Source organism: Trachemys scripta, chromosome 2 (genome assembly GCF_013100865.1).
Source record: "Trachemys scripta elegans isolate TJP31775 chromosome 2, CAS_Tse_1.0, whole genome shotgun sequence".
NCBI classification, from domain to species: domain Eukaryota; kingdom Metazoa; phylum Chordata; order Testudines; family Emydidae; genus Trachemys; species Trachemys scripta.
Window position 1 is genome coordinate 41,090,027 of NC_048299.1, and position 13,215 is coordinate 41,103,241.

The following is a 13,215-nucleotide window of genomic DNA, read 5'->3' on the forward strand; positions in this document are numbered from 1 at the left end:
TTAGCTGTACTACTTCCTGTTTAAAAAAGAAAGTTGGTGAGCCTCAGGGAACAAAATGTTCATTATTACAGACGGCAGTTGTTACAAAAAAAGGGAAAGAAGCAACTATATTCTATATGATATAATATATTTGTTCATTTTGTTAATGTACTAGATATATAAAGAACAACTTAACACCAGGATAGTATTGGTTGCCATGGAAACCTGGGCTACTGATAACAAGTTCACCATATCTGAAAACCCATTGGTGACTCTACGTGAGTTTATGAAATATAGGAGAGATTTTATCAGAGAGAAAAGTGATGCAGTTCACCTTTTTTCGTACGTAACTTCGTATGCCATTTTATTACTATTTTTTCATTCCATGGGGAGTGCTTTATTATTAGTGGCTGAAACATTTTCTTTCGATGGTGTTATGCAGTGTACAGTAATCCTGACAATAGTGCGTAGGGACAGGGAGGTGGGAGGTTAGAACAATGTAACTAATCATGTAACTAGACACTACTCTCATGCTAGTTTCAATATATTAAGCACAAGCTGCATGTGCTGTGAACTCCTGTTGTCTTGTGTAATTACCTGCCAACACAGATTGCCTGATTGATAGTGCATGGTACTGTGTTGCAATAGAATACTGACAGTTGGCCACTCACATCATTCATTTATAGCAGAACATTGAAACCAATGTGGAGTTCTGCTTAAAAGCCAATGACACAATATGTGCCAGTAGATATTACTCATGCCCTGCATATTGCAGGATTACTGAGGTTCTCTGTTCCTTCAAAATACTTTGTTCTCAAGATACAAGTGCACCATAAGGATCATAAGCTGAGTATCATTACTGGGAGGAATGTTTCTGTTCTTCCCTAATTCTCTGAATTGTTTTGGTAATGTGATTGATGTAATAAAACCTAACAGAAAAGAGAAAAGGGTGGTCTCTTGGTGAGAGACAGGATTGGGGCTCAGTTCTCTGCTTTGCCACGGACTTTTTGTGTGACCTTGGTCAAGTCATTTAGGGCCCAATCCCATAGACATTTAGGCACATGCTAAATTAGTCCATCTGACTTTACATGAGTAAAGTTAAGCATGGTGCATAAGTATTTGTAGGATCAGGTTTTTAATCTTTCTGTGCCTCTGTTCATCCTCTGTATAACTGGGGTAAAATACTTTCCTTTTCCCACACTTTGTCTTGTCTGTTCAGATTGTAAACTCTTTGGGGGCAGGGTCTGTCTCTTCCTGTGTGGCTGTAGAACATTTTATTCAGTGCGGCCCCAATCTTGGTTGGAGCCTCTACATGCTACTATAATACAAATAATAATAATAACAATGTCTGAGAACATTAAATTCCTAGATCATCTAGAAATAGCAGATCCTACAATTACATCTTTTTAGAAGGGATACAAACAGTGAAATTGAGGGATCGGGCTGCATGGTTGTGTGGTGACCCCATCTGGCCTTGGAATCTGTGAATCTATGAATCCCCCTTCTGTCATGGACAAGGGAAACAGGTTTGCCTGCACAGCCCTCAGCATGCTCTCATCTGCAGCTCTAATGAAATCTCATGCCTCAGGACTTCTGCAGAGGCTAGGAAGGATTTTTTCCCCTGACACATAATTGGCCTGACGTATTGTGGGTTGGTTTTGGGTTTTTTCCACCTTCCTCTAAAGAATCAATGGTCAGCCACAACTGAAGATGGGACACCAGACAGGGTGGATCAGTGCTCTGAGGGGGTTCAAAGAATCCTCTTTGCTAATGATGCCTGGCTGGTGTGTCTTGCTCACATGCTCAGGGTCTAACTAAAGTGATTGGGCTTAATATAGGGGTATTTGGTTGAAATTTAATACAGGTGGTCAGACTGTGTGATGTAATGGCCCCTTCTGGCCTTAAACTTTCATATTTTTTGAAAATATGAAACTATTTTATAGGGGAGTTTCTCCCTCAAAGAATTTGCCTGTGCATGAGAACAGATGTTATTCCTTCTTAGTCTGTTTTGGGAAAGGTTTCCCAGAAAGAATTGTGAAAGCTTCTTTGGTTTTCACAGCTCTCTATTCTGTTTGTGTGCAGTCAACAACACAGTCATTGCAACTGGCATTTGGAAATAAGGGAGGTAAATAGAGGGATTGGCTAACATAAGAAGTAAACTTTCTCATTTTGTTTTGTTTTTTAAAGGGGGAGTCAATTTCAGAGCAGTCGGAGTGGTGCAGCCTACATTGGTGGAATTTGTTCACTATTGAAAGGTGGAGGTGTGAATGAAGTAGGTGTGAATATTCATACTAGCACAAATTGATGTGGTAGTCACAGTGTCTGTGTCCGCACAAGCATTTTTCTCAAAATGTCCCCCTATTGCATGACCAATACAGAACATTAATACAGTCCCATGGAATAAAGTTCAAAATAGAGGATAATGCTAAAAGGCAAACGGAATAAGCTTGGGTTTGGGTTCAGTTGAATTTCCAAACTAGAGTCTGCAGCTTTCTCTCCTTCACACTTGAAGCTACTGTGGTAAGAAAAAAATCTTACCTATTCTTAAGAGTGTGTTTTGTCTTTCTTGCTGATCCATTATCCAGCTGCAGTTAAATGAGTCTTCACTGAAGTAAGAGCCATAAAACTGTTGATCTGCTTTTGCCTTAAAAAAATCTTATTTTAAAATGTATAAAAAGTGTGTTTTATGTTTTCAGATTCTTGTGTCAAAACGATTATTGTTCCCATCCTGTTTTGTTTCTTTCAGTTTGGAAAGCCAGACTTACTTGCAGTGACATTGGCACAGTCGTTAGGCCACAATCTTGGCATTTTTTCAGATAAAAGAAAACTACTAACTGGTAAATTTATGTTTGTTTGTTTTTCCTTCTTTCAAGTGAAATTCTTTATACAGTGGAGGCGTTTCCTCCTGATTCCACTGGAAAATAAAAAATGAAAAGCAAGAATTTTTTTCTAAGATTGTCAAGATTGCATACCGGTAGTAACGTGTGTGATTTTATGGAAGAAAGTTTGACCAATGTGTACGCATAAATTTGAGTCCTGTGCATAGTGAAAAAAGTAAATGGTTCTTTCCATATTGTATTTGGAAGAAATTAGGAATATAGTGTTTTCAGTGTTCTTTTTAAGATGAGAAACATAATATATGTTATGCAGAGATTTTAAAATTGTCAGACTCAAAGTGTGAATTTTAATTTTGTTGTTGTTGTTAGGTGAGTGTAAGTGTGAGGACACATGGTCTGGATGTATAATGGGAGACACTGGGTAAGACATTTCTTTATAGGAACTTCCATGTTATGACGTAAAGCAAATGAATCAACAAATATACCTTTCATGGTTGAGCTGAGCATCTGCTATGAAAAAGTTGTACATGATTTAGGGCAATATTAAACACTCTTTCAACAGCGAGAAAAGGAACATATTCAATATATGAGAGATTAAAAATGTCAGTTACAGAGTCTAGGCCAAATGCTGCAAATACTTGTACTACAAAAAGGCTTACAAGTTAGAATGGGAGTACTGATTTGCAAGCAGATATTTTCGCCGCATGGCTCTGAATCAAGTACACTAGCAACCCCTTTCCAAGAATATGGCCATATGTTTCCCTCCATATTTTGGAAGCAGACAAAATATTGTATAATGGTCAAAAGCGACTTGAGAAATAAATAACCAACTACCCTATTTCTTTGTAGTTATTATCTTCCAAGCAAGTTCTCCAAGTGTGACATTGAGGAGTATCATGAATTTTTGAACAACGGAGGTGGCGCCTGCCTCTTCAATAAGCCATCCAAGGTAATTAACAGCTGATTATTGAGAAAGGGAACAGTGGTCAAGGTATACTTTACTTCTTACCTTTCCACAATCTTATACATATATTTTTGCAGCCAGAACTCTTGGAAGAAGGAAACTACCCTTTCTGGCTAAGGCCTAGTCTTCACTTACCGGCTGGTCCGGAGGCACGCCATCGATGTTCTGGGATCGATTTATCGCGTCTGGTTAAGACGCGATAAATCGATCCCGGATCGATCCTGGAAGTGCTCACAATCGACGCCGGTACTCCAGCTCGCCGAGAGGAGTACGCGGCGTCGACGGGGGGAGACTTCCGGCCGCGTCTGGACCGCGGTAAGTCCGGAGTAAGGTACTTCGAATTCAGCTACGTTATTAACGTAGCTGAATTTGCGTACCTTAGTCCGAAGTCCGGACTAAGTGTAGACCAGCCCCAAGACTCAGAGGGTGAAATTCGCCCTGTGTGAGGGGATCAGCACAAGACACACACACCATGTAATCCTTATGCTTTAACAAAATCTTGTACAGATTCTTCCAGCATTTTAGACCCTTTCTTTCAGAGCAAAGCTCTTCCTCACATACACCAGAATAAATCTTCAGTGTAGCACCAAATAATAATTGTAGAGCCTGTATTTGTGGAACAATCAGAAGAGTGTGTAGCTGGACTCCCTCGTGAACAGCACTTGACCTGCTTCTGCCTATTGATTGAACAAATAATATAAAATGGAAATGTATATTTGCAGCTAGAAATATAAGGGAAAATCAATATAAATTAGAGGTAAAGAAACCCCTAGCAAAAGAGTTGGCACCTTTAGAATGGTGGCTTCTGCAATAGGTTAGTTGGTGAACACTGGCTTTGTTTATTGCAGCAGTAGTCAAAACCCAAGATTGTCAGGATGGGGATCTTGAATCCTTTGTTTATAACTGATGCTATCATCTACAATGCTAATCCTGGGACTAGTGGGGAAAGTTGCAGACAGGCTAAATTGGCAGCATTAATGACCACAAAGGATTTTTATTTCTGCAGTAGCTGGAGGAATAGAGTAAATTTTATGACCGATTGCACTGCTGTAGAATTGCAGTAAACACTAGAGGGGGGCATTGTTCTTCACTTGGATAGTTTATGGCTGCAGGTTTGTAGATTTCTCATTATGAGAGAACTGCCTTTATCAAGTAAACAAGAATGAATTTGCTTTTTCTCTATCTCAGCACCCTAGTGAAAATCATCTCACAAGGCTCACATATTAAATGCTGTCTTCTCATTTGGATGATTATAATAGGGAGTACATCTGCAAAGTGTTGTGTGTTTCTTTTAACAGATGTACTTAATGATATAAGAAGAACAGGAGTACTTGTGGCACCTTAGAGACTAACAAATTTATTAGAGCATAAGCTTTCGTGGACTACAGCCCACTTCTTCGGATGCATATAGAATGGAACATATATTGAGGAGATATNTATATGTTCCATTCTATATGCATCCGAAGAAGTGGGCTGTAGTCCACGAAAGCTTATGCTCTAATAAATTTGTTAGTCTCTAAGGTGCCACAAGTACTCCTGTTCTTCTTTTTGCGGATACAGACTAACACGGCTGCTACTCTGAAACCTGTCATTAATGATATAAGGGAGAGTCAGCATTGTTTATTTTGTTGATAGGATGTAACTATTTCTTGTTTTTGAACACCTGTATCCTTCCTTTTGCAGGTCTAGTTTTTCATATCTCATGACAGATGATGAGAAATGTTGATTGTTTAATCCCTTCACTGGGTGGATTCTTTTTTGTAACAAAATAATTTTTAATAGAATGTATGCTCACCATGGCTTTGTTTACTCATTATACTAATTCACAAAAATACTTCAGTAGAAGTTTTTGTATCCCTTATCACAATTTAGATTAGCAGCATTTAGATTTTTCTTTTATAGGATATGAAAATGTGAAAGAAAGAAGTGGAAACCAGAATGATCAAGTTGCAATTTAAAACATTGTATCCAAAATCTTTTAAAGTAAAACATTTTTTTAAATGAATGTTTATTTAATTCACAAGTTTTTCAGAGATGCATGCTTCATTCTAGCAAGGAAGGGGGAATACAGACCTCTTTACAAGAAGCATGGGGGAAATGAAACCACGTGTTTCAGGGTGTATTGTCCTACAACACTCCATTGGAAGGTTGATATTAAAATCAAGATCAGCTAATTAAGACACCCCCCCCAACTCAAACAGTGAAAATGTCACCTTGTGATTAATGTAATGTATTTAAAGTCCTGTTGCACAAATTGTACATAGTTAAGAGTTGAGAAGTTCACTTGGGATCTTGGGAAAGATTTGTAGCATTTTGTTTTTCTTAATTTTTGCACTGCAGCTTCTAGATCCTCCAGAATGTGGCAATGGTTTTGTTGAAGATGGAGAAGAGTGTGACTGTGGTACTACTGCAGTAAGTACAACGTAATACGGTGCCTACTGCAATGGACTCAGCATGGTGGTGGCTTTTGTTTTTTTATATATATATATATATATATATAAACGTTATATGGATATATATATTTGGATATATATATTTATATATTTAATGTTAAATAATAATCATAATTAAGGCTGCAAAATCAGGCCCTGAAAGATAATTTTTTAATATTTGGGAAATGATCCTAGTATATCATTAAAATTGTCAGCATTTGGCAACAGATACCACACAGTTATTACAATTATGTCCTATTTTATATAAAGGGGAAACTGTGGTATCTCAGACTCTACTCTGTGGAAACCCTGATGTTTTAGTGGCATGCATATAGTATATATTCAGCTTCACACCGAGCCTGGTTAAAATCTACTTGAGTTTAAAAGCACCTGGTAGCAGTAATGGAGTTTTTGGAGAAATAGTGTTTTTTTCTGTAACATTTTACATGTGTGTCTGTTCCCCAGGAGTGTGCCATTGAAGGAGGAGATTGCTGTCATACATGCACCCTGACTGCAGGCTCACAGTGCAGCAATGGGCTTTGCTGTAGAAAGTGTCAGGTAAGTACAATGAGCTTAAAGTGACTTGTGCTGTCATTTATGGGGAGTTAATGAGTTTAGGTGATTATAGGCACAATTGCACATGCATTTTTGCTCTCAGACCTTGGACCTCCCTTTCTGAAATTTTGAACCTTAAAACTCATCAAAAACTGATTAATCTAGCTCTGATCTTTGTCTTTTAGATTATAAAATACTTGGGGCAGGGAGTGTGGGCCAAATTCAGAGGTGAGTCTAAGTCTAGACTAATTTACACCTTCTTCCAACCCCAAACCAGTCCAAATCAGTTTGGACTCCTTCTGGACTCCTTTAGACTTACATGTTCAGACGCATGCACCATGTCACTTATACATCACCTCTACATTTGCCTCTCTGAATCAGAGGAAGTCTCTGTTGGAGAAAATTATAGAACGGGGGTCACAGAGAAGAGTGTAGTAAGAAGAGCAACTAGCAGTAATGTGTAAGGATGTGTAAGTTAAAGGAGGCCTGCTGTTACTTTAACTTATACCTCCTCCTGGTTCCTTAACATGGGACTTGATCCAGAGCCCATTTAATACAATGCAAATCTTTTTATTTAATTTATTGAGCTTTGGATCAGGCCCTATGTAAGTTACACAAGCTTAAACTCCCATAAGGCCTGGTCTGTTCTAAAAAGTCAGGTTGACCCAGCTATGTCACTCAAGGGTGTGAAAAACCCACATCCCTGAGCTCTGTAGTTAAGCTGGCTTACCCCCGATGTAGACCGCGCTTGGGCTTCTTCCGTCAACCTAGTTTCTGCCTCTCAGGAAGGTGGATTAAGTACTACGGCAGGAGAACCCGTCCCATTACTGTAGTGAGTGTTTACACTGAAGCGGTACAGAGACGCACCTGTGCTATTGTAGAAGTTTAATGTAGACAGCCTTAGACTCATAAATCAATCAATAGGCAGAAGCAGGTCAAGTGTCTGTTCACGAGGGAGTCCAGCTACACACTCTTCTGATTTTCACCTTTTGTCTTCAAGCTGAGGACAATGTTCTAATAAAGGACAATGTTCATCTAATAAATAATAATAATGTTATCAATGCAGTGTACTTATATGCGATATTATCATCTTGATCGATGGGCATTTATGTGTCTGACTCCTATAGGAGAAATGTTAGTAATAGCTTAGTGCCACATTCTTCTTTGACTTTGGGCTCATCATTAAACACAAAAAATGTGCAAATTATGCTGTAATAGACCATTATAAGGCCCATTTGCCTTCCCTTAAGCCTAATTGAGCAGCAGGTCACCGATGTGTTGGTCCTCACACCCTTTGAAAGGGCCAGTCACCCTGTGACAGGCACTCTTATTCTGAAATAAGTGTGTCCACGTGTGATGTTAGTCAAGAACAGCTGTATGTATACACAAGCCCTTAGGATCCTAAGTCACTTAGGCACTTTTGAAAATGTTACCCTATCTGTCTAACTTATCTATCTATTTTTTTCCACAGCTGGTAGGGGAGAAAAAAACTAAGCCAGGTGTCAGAAAAAAGTTTCCTCTGATGTTAATCAATTTAGCTCTACTAAAGACAATGAAGCTACACTGATTACACCAGCTGGGGACCTAGAACACTAGCAGGTCAAATCTTATACAAAATCTGTGTGCAGAAAGAGAGCACAAATTAAAAAAGTGAACTGTGGTGCACAGATTAACAGACCAGTCAGGAAAAACTGAGGGCTCTGAGGTGGACCTGAGGCATGTCCATAACTGGTGATGCAACTGAGAAAGAAGTAGTGATGATTGATTGGCAAACAGGGTGCACAGCACTGACAGTCCCCACTTCTGGGATATTTTGCCATTTCTTCAGGTCATGAGGCTTTTGGCAATGGTATAAAATGTTTATTCAGAAATTAAACACCATACATTCTGTCATTACTAAATTTCTCATCCTTAAATGTATGGATACTTTAGAAGTGGGTATAAAATGATGTAGAATCCAACAATGTTTATGGCCAATTTCTACCCTGATTTACACTGTTATAATTGAGTTACTTAAATGTAAGTGACCCAATGATCTCTTACTAATGACCTCTGGTAGCTGTCCTGGAGGAAGTGAAAATTATAAAAGAGAAGCGTGGTCCGTGGTTAGATGCTAGTTAGGAGGCTCAATTTCAATTCCCTTCCTCCACACACATCCTGTGTGCTTTTGGGCAAGTCATTAGTCTCACTGTGCCTCAGTTCCCTCTCTGTAAAATGGGGGTAAAAGCATTTTTCTACCTCATCGGGGTGTTGTGAGGGTAAACATTAAAGACTGTGAGGTACTCAGGTACTACAGTGATGAGAGACATGCAAGTATCTTAGGTAGATTAATAGAAGTGAGAGCAAAATTTGGCCCTTACACTTGTAACTGAAAACATAAGGTGATTGTTTTCTTAATCCTGGTGACATGTGTGGAATCTAAACTGAGTCAAAACAGCTTCCCAAAAACAGTTGAAAATTTCCCATTGTTTGATTCTGGTTAAAACTGTTGAAATTATTATTGCATGAAAAAGCTGGTTATAGAGATACTAAGAAAGTGATTTTTTCAAACTTGTTTTAGTTTGAATCTAAAGGAGTTGTGTGTCGAGATGCGGTAAATGATTGTGATATTCCAGAAAACTGCACAGGAAACTCCAGCCAGGTAATATTTTAAAACTCTTTCACAAAAAGTGAAAAAGTTCAACACATGCACAATCTCAGTCAGTTTGAGAGTTATTGTAGTAGTATTGTAAGTTGTTTAAATGTTGTATAAAAATTACTTTAAGTTTAGGGGGAAAAGTGATAGTGAAAGAAATTTTGAAATGCCACTAATGGCCTTAGATTTATAAATTGTTTTTATAGCCTGCTCACTATCTGGATTATCAAGTGGTTATTTTCTCTTTCTATAGTGTTCTCCCAATATTCACAAAATGGATGGGTATTCATGTGATAACAAACAGGTAATTATAATTTGGATTTATATTTTTAGTATTTTTATAGTTGGGAAAACATATTCCTATAGGTTCTGATCTGAAATCCTTTGAAGTCAGTAGGAGTCTTACCACTAACTTCAAAGAGATTTGGATCTAGGGTCACAAAGTATTTTCAATTAGAAAGTAGAACCACATTATGTGTTAATTAGTGTTTCCATCATATATTGCAAAATAAACTGAATAATAGTCATTTACCTGATTTGAAAATGTATTTGACCCAGTTGTGAAAATGTCTCTTCTGTTTCTTTAGGGTATTTGTTTCGGAGGAAGATGTAAAACCAGGGATCGGCAGTGTAAATATATCTGGGGTGAAAGTGAGTATACATTATTGTTTCTAAGTTGATTTTCATTGATATAGCTCTAAAGATTCAAATATCTTGTAGACATACACCTACCTGGAATCATTAAAATCAGTCAAAATTTAGCTGGGACTGTGTGCCATGATATGGACTCACCATGAGACCGGGTTCCATATGTAAAAGAGGAAACTTGTGAACTTTGCCCTTTAGTTCTTGTTTTTTGCCTGGACTCACTTTTAGTATAATTGTTTACTTTTTTATGAAAAGGAGTGGGCAGTTGCTCTGTGATCCTCTATCTTCCTTCCCTCACTTTACTTCTGTCCCTGGCTATTGAAGACCCTTCAGCATAACAACCATGTCTGCAGCCAACAAGTGCTTGGCTTGACACTCTTCAAAGACCATCACTGGTGATCCATGCATTAGTCAGAGGAGGTCACTCAAGAGTTTCTTCTCTCTAGGGACTGAGCAATTGCTTCTGCTGTGCTCCCGGTCCCTGCTGGCCCTTGGAGCTTAGAACAAGCCCAGAACCTCCCTAGATTGCCATGGTGATCGGTTTCTTCACACTGATTGGTGTACTTATATTTAGTTAGCAGTTAGGAACGTGTTTGAAACCATGGCTAGAAAAAATAAATGGTTGCCAGAGGTCTTCATTCATGTCTGATTTAGTGCATATCTGTTTATTTAAACGTGTGGAATTTTGTGTGCCGGTTTTAACCTGGCACCTGAAATACCAACAGAAGAGTCTCCGCACACAGAGCTGCACCCACCGGTTTAACAAAATGTGCTTAATATCACACGTCTAGTTAAACTGATGCAACTTTGTGTGTTGAACACGACAATGTGTAGAAAATAAGATTCAACTTAGGCTATGTCTACACTAGAGAGCTTACATCAGCACAGCTGTACCGATACAGTAACATCTCTCGTGTAGCTGCTCTATGCTGATAGGAGAGAGCTCTCCCGTCAACATAATTAAATCACCCCCAACGAGTGGCGGAAGCTTCGTCCATGGGAGAAGCTCTCCTGATGACATAGCGCTGTCCACACCAGCACTTCTAGCTGTGTAACTTATGTTGCTTAAGGGTGTGGTTTTTTCACGCCCCTGAGCAACATAAGTTTTGGCAACATAAGTGGTAGTATAGACATAGCCTTAGGCTGTTAGCTCTTTCGGGCAGGGTCTCTCTATGTGTTATGCGTTTGTACAGCACCTAGTACATGAGTAAGGCTTCTAGGTACTACTGAAAAACCAATACTATTACTACTACTAATAATAAATGTTGTGAGAAATGTCTTCAGCAGCAGGTCAGTCACAGACCAGCACTTGCTGTGTCTGCTATGTTTTGGACAAAGATATTCACTCCTAGCTTGCTGTTCAGGTACAAATGAAGGGTGCTTCCGCATTGACTGTCTCAGCTTGTTCAGCATTGACTATGTCACTCTTGGTTCTGGCAGAAGCTAAATGATTTCTGCCAGAACTTCAGCTTTCTTTGGAGATGAAGAAAAACAATATAAATTGTAACAGGAAAACCATGAGTTGAGAGTTTAAGTTTGGCTTAGATTCTTACTTAGAAAGTTCAGGTGCTTTTATAAAGCTTATCCAAAGAACGTGTTGAGTCTGAATAATTGGTCTGGAAGTCTCATGAGAGCAGCCATGTCATAAGCTATCTAGTACCTCCTGCTGCTTGGGACAGAACAAAGGAGAATAGGTTGTGTTGTATTTCAGGCACTTAAGCTACTGGTCCCTGATAGACCCAAGAAATATTTAGGCACATTAAAAGGAAAAATAATGGAGGAAAGGATGAGAAATTAGCTGCAGTTTTTTAAAAACTAGATTTGAGTCGTAGGCTAAGGTTTTGGTTTTATTATTGTCTGAACAGGTTCTTCCATCGTTTAAGATAACTAGAGAGATCCAAGGTTCCTGGCAAGTATTTGGTTTTATAATCTAGTGCTGTTATAACTCAAGATTTTCCCCCAAACACTTTAGAGCCTCAAACTGGCCATCATCAAAAACATTTTCCTTGAAAACTGGTATTTACTTATAAACAAGGTCTGGAGTGAAGACATCCTTGGAGAGATAATTAGAGCCAATATCCCTGGAATAAAGTAGAGGATATTTTTTGATTTATTTGATCTACGACCTAATTTCTAACATCAAATTTGCATCAGGCTTTTAAAAATGTGCATAATCTTATTCGAAGAAAATTGTTTCTGTTTTTAGAAGTGACAGCTGCTGACAGATACTGCTATGAGAAACTGAATATTGAAGGGACTGAGAAAGGTAACTGTGGAAGGGGCAAGGACACTTGGATACAGTGCAACAAACAGTAAGTTCGTCTACTCTGGAAAGCATCTTGTGTGAGATTCTCGTCCCAATCCAATCCTTCACCTGTCATAAACAGGCTCTAAAAGCTCTGGATCTGGCTGGGGGAGAATTCCCCTGGCACAAAAACTGAAGAAGACAGCTGTCTTCTAAGGACCACCTACAACTCAAGCCCCAGTTTAGGGTGTCAGGAATGGAGCCAGGGGTTGGAGGACAGTCCCCATAGTCTGCATCAGCTTCATGGATTCTCATCTGCAACAGACTGTGGAGCAGTTCAGTAGAAGGCGGAGAGGGATGTTGTATTAGAACAGCTCTCAGATCAGCCAAATTTATGCCGGGGCCACTTTGGCCACCACAGCAACCCAGAATCCAGGAGGTGTTAAGGTGGCTTAAAGTCACTACCTGCCTCCTCATTGCTCCAAGGCTCTGAAAGGCAGCACATAATATCAGTCCTTCACTTTGCTCTAAGAGTATGTCTGCACTGCAGCTGGGAGTTGTGATTCCCATTGTGGATAGACACATTCGCGCTAGCTCAGCTCGAGCTAGTGCACTAAAACTTGCAATGTGGACATAGCAGCAACAGTGGTAGCTTGGGCTAGCTACCTGAGTCCAAGCCTGCCCAACCACCTGGGTCTGAGTTGGGGTAGCTAGCCCAAGCCGCTGCGTGTGCTGCAATGTCTAGGCTGCTATTTTTAATGTGCTAGCTTCAGCCGAGCTAGCATGAATCTGTGTACCACACTGGAAATCACACCTCCCAGCTGCAGTGTAGTCAGACCCTCAATGCAAGGCTGGGCCTGACTCTCTATGGCCTGGCACTTTGAGAAGTCATTTACATCTTTGAAAACCTGGTGTAAAAT

At 39.3% G+C, this 13,215-nt stretch overlaps 1 protein-coding gene across 1 annotated transcript in view; it reads left to right on the forward strand.

Moving 5' to 3' along the window:
* Positions 1-13,215, forward strand: part of ADAM22 (ADAM metallopeptidase domain 22) — a 197,503-nt gene that overhangs the window by 136,598 nt on the left and 47,690 nt on the right. The window contains exons 11-21 of the mRNA XM_034760385.1: positions 155-321; positions 2,167-2,251; positions 2,726-2,816; positions 3,186-3,237; positions 3,666-3,765; positions 6,121-6,192; positions 6,678-6,770; positions 9,328-9,408; positions 9,656-9,706; positions 9,990-10,053; positions 12,257-12,362. Coding sequence (XP_034616276.1) covers positions 155-321; positions 2,167-2,251; positions 2,726-2,816; positions 3,186-3,237; positions 3,666-3,765; positions 6,121-6,192; positions 6,678-6,770; positions 9,328-9,408; positions 9,656-9,706; positions 9,990-10,053; positions 12,257-12,362 — 962 coding nt within the window. The remainder of the gene's footprint in view (positions 1-154; positions 322-2,166; positions 2,252-2,725; positions 2,817-3,185; positions 3,238-3,665; positions 3,766-6,120; positions 6,193-6,677; positions 6,771-9,327; positions 9,409-9,655; positions 9,707-9,989; positions 10,054-12,256; positions 12,363-13,215) is intronic.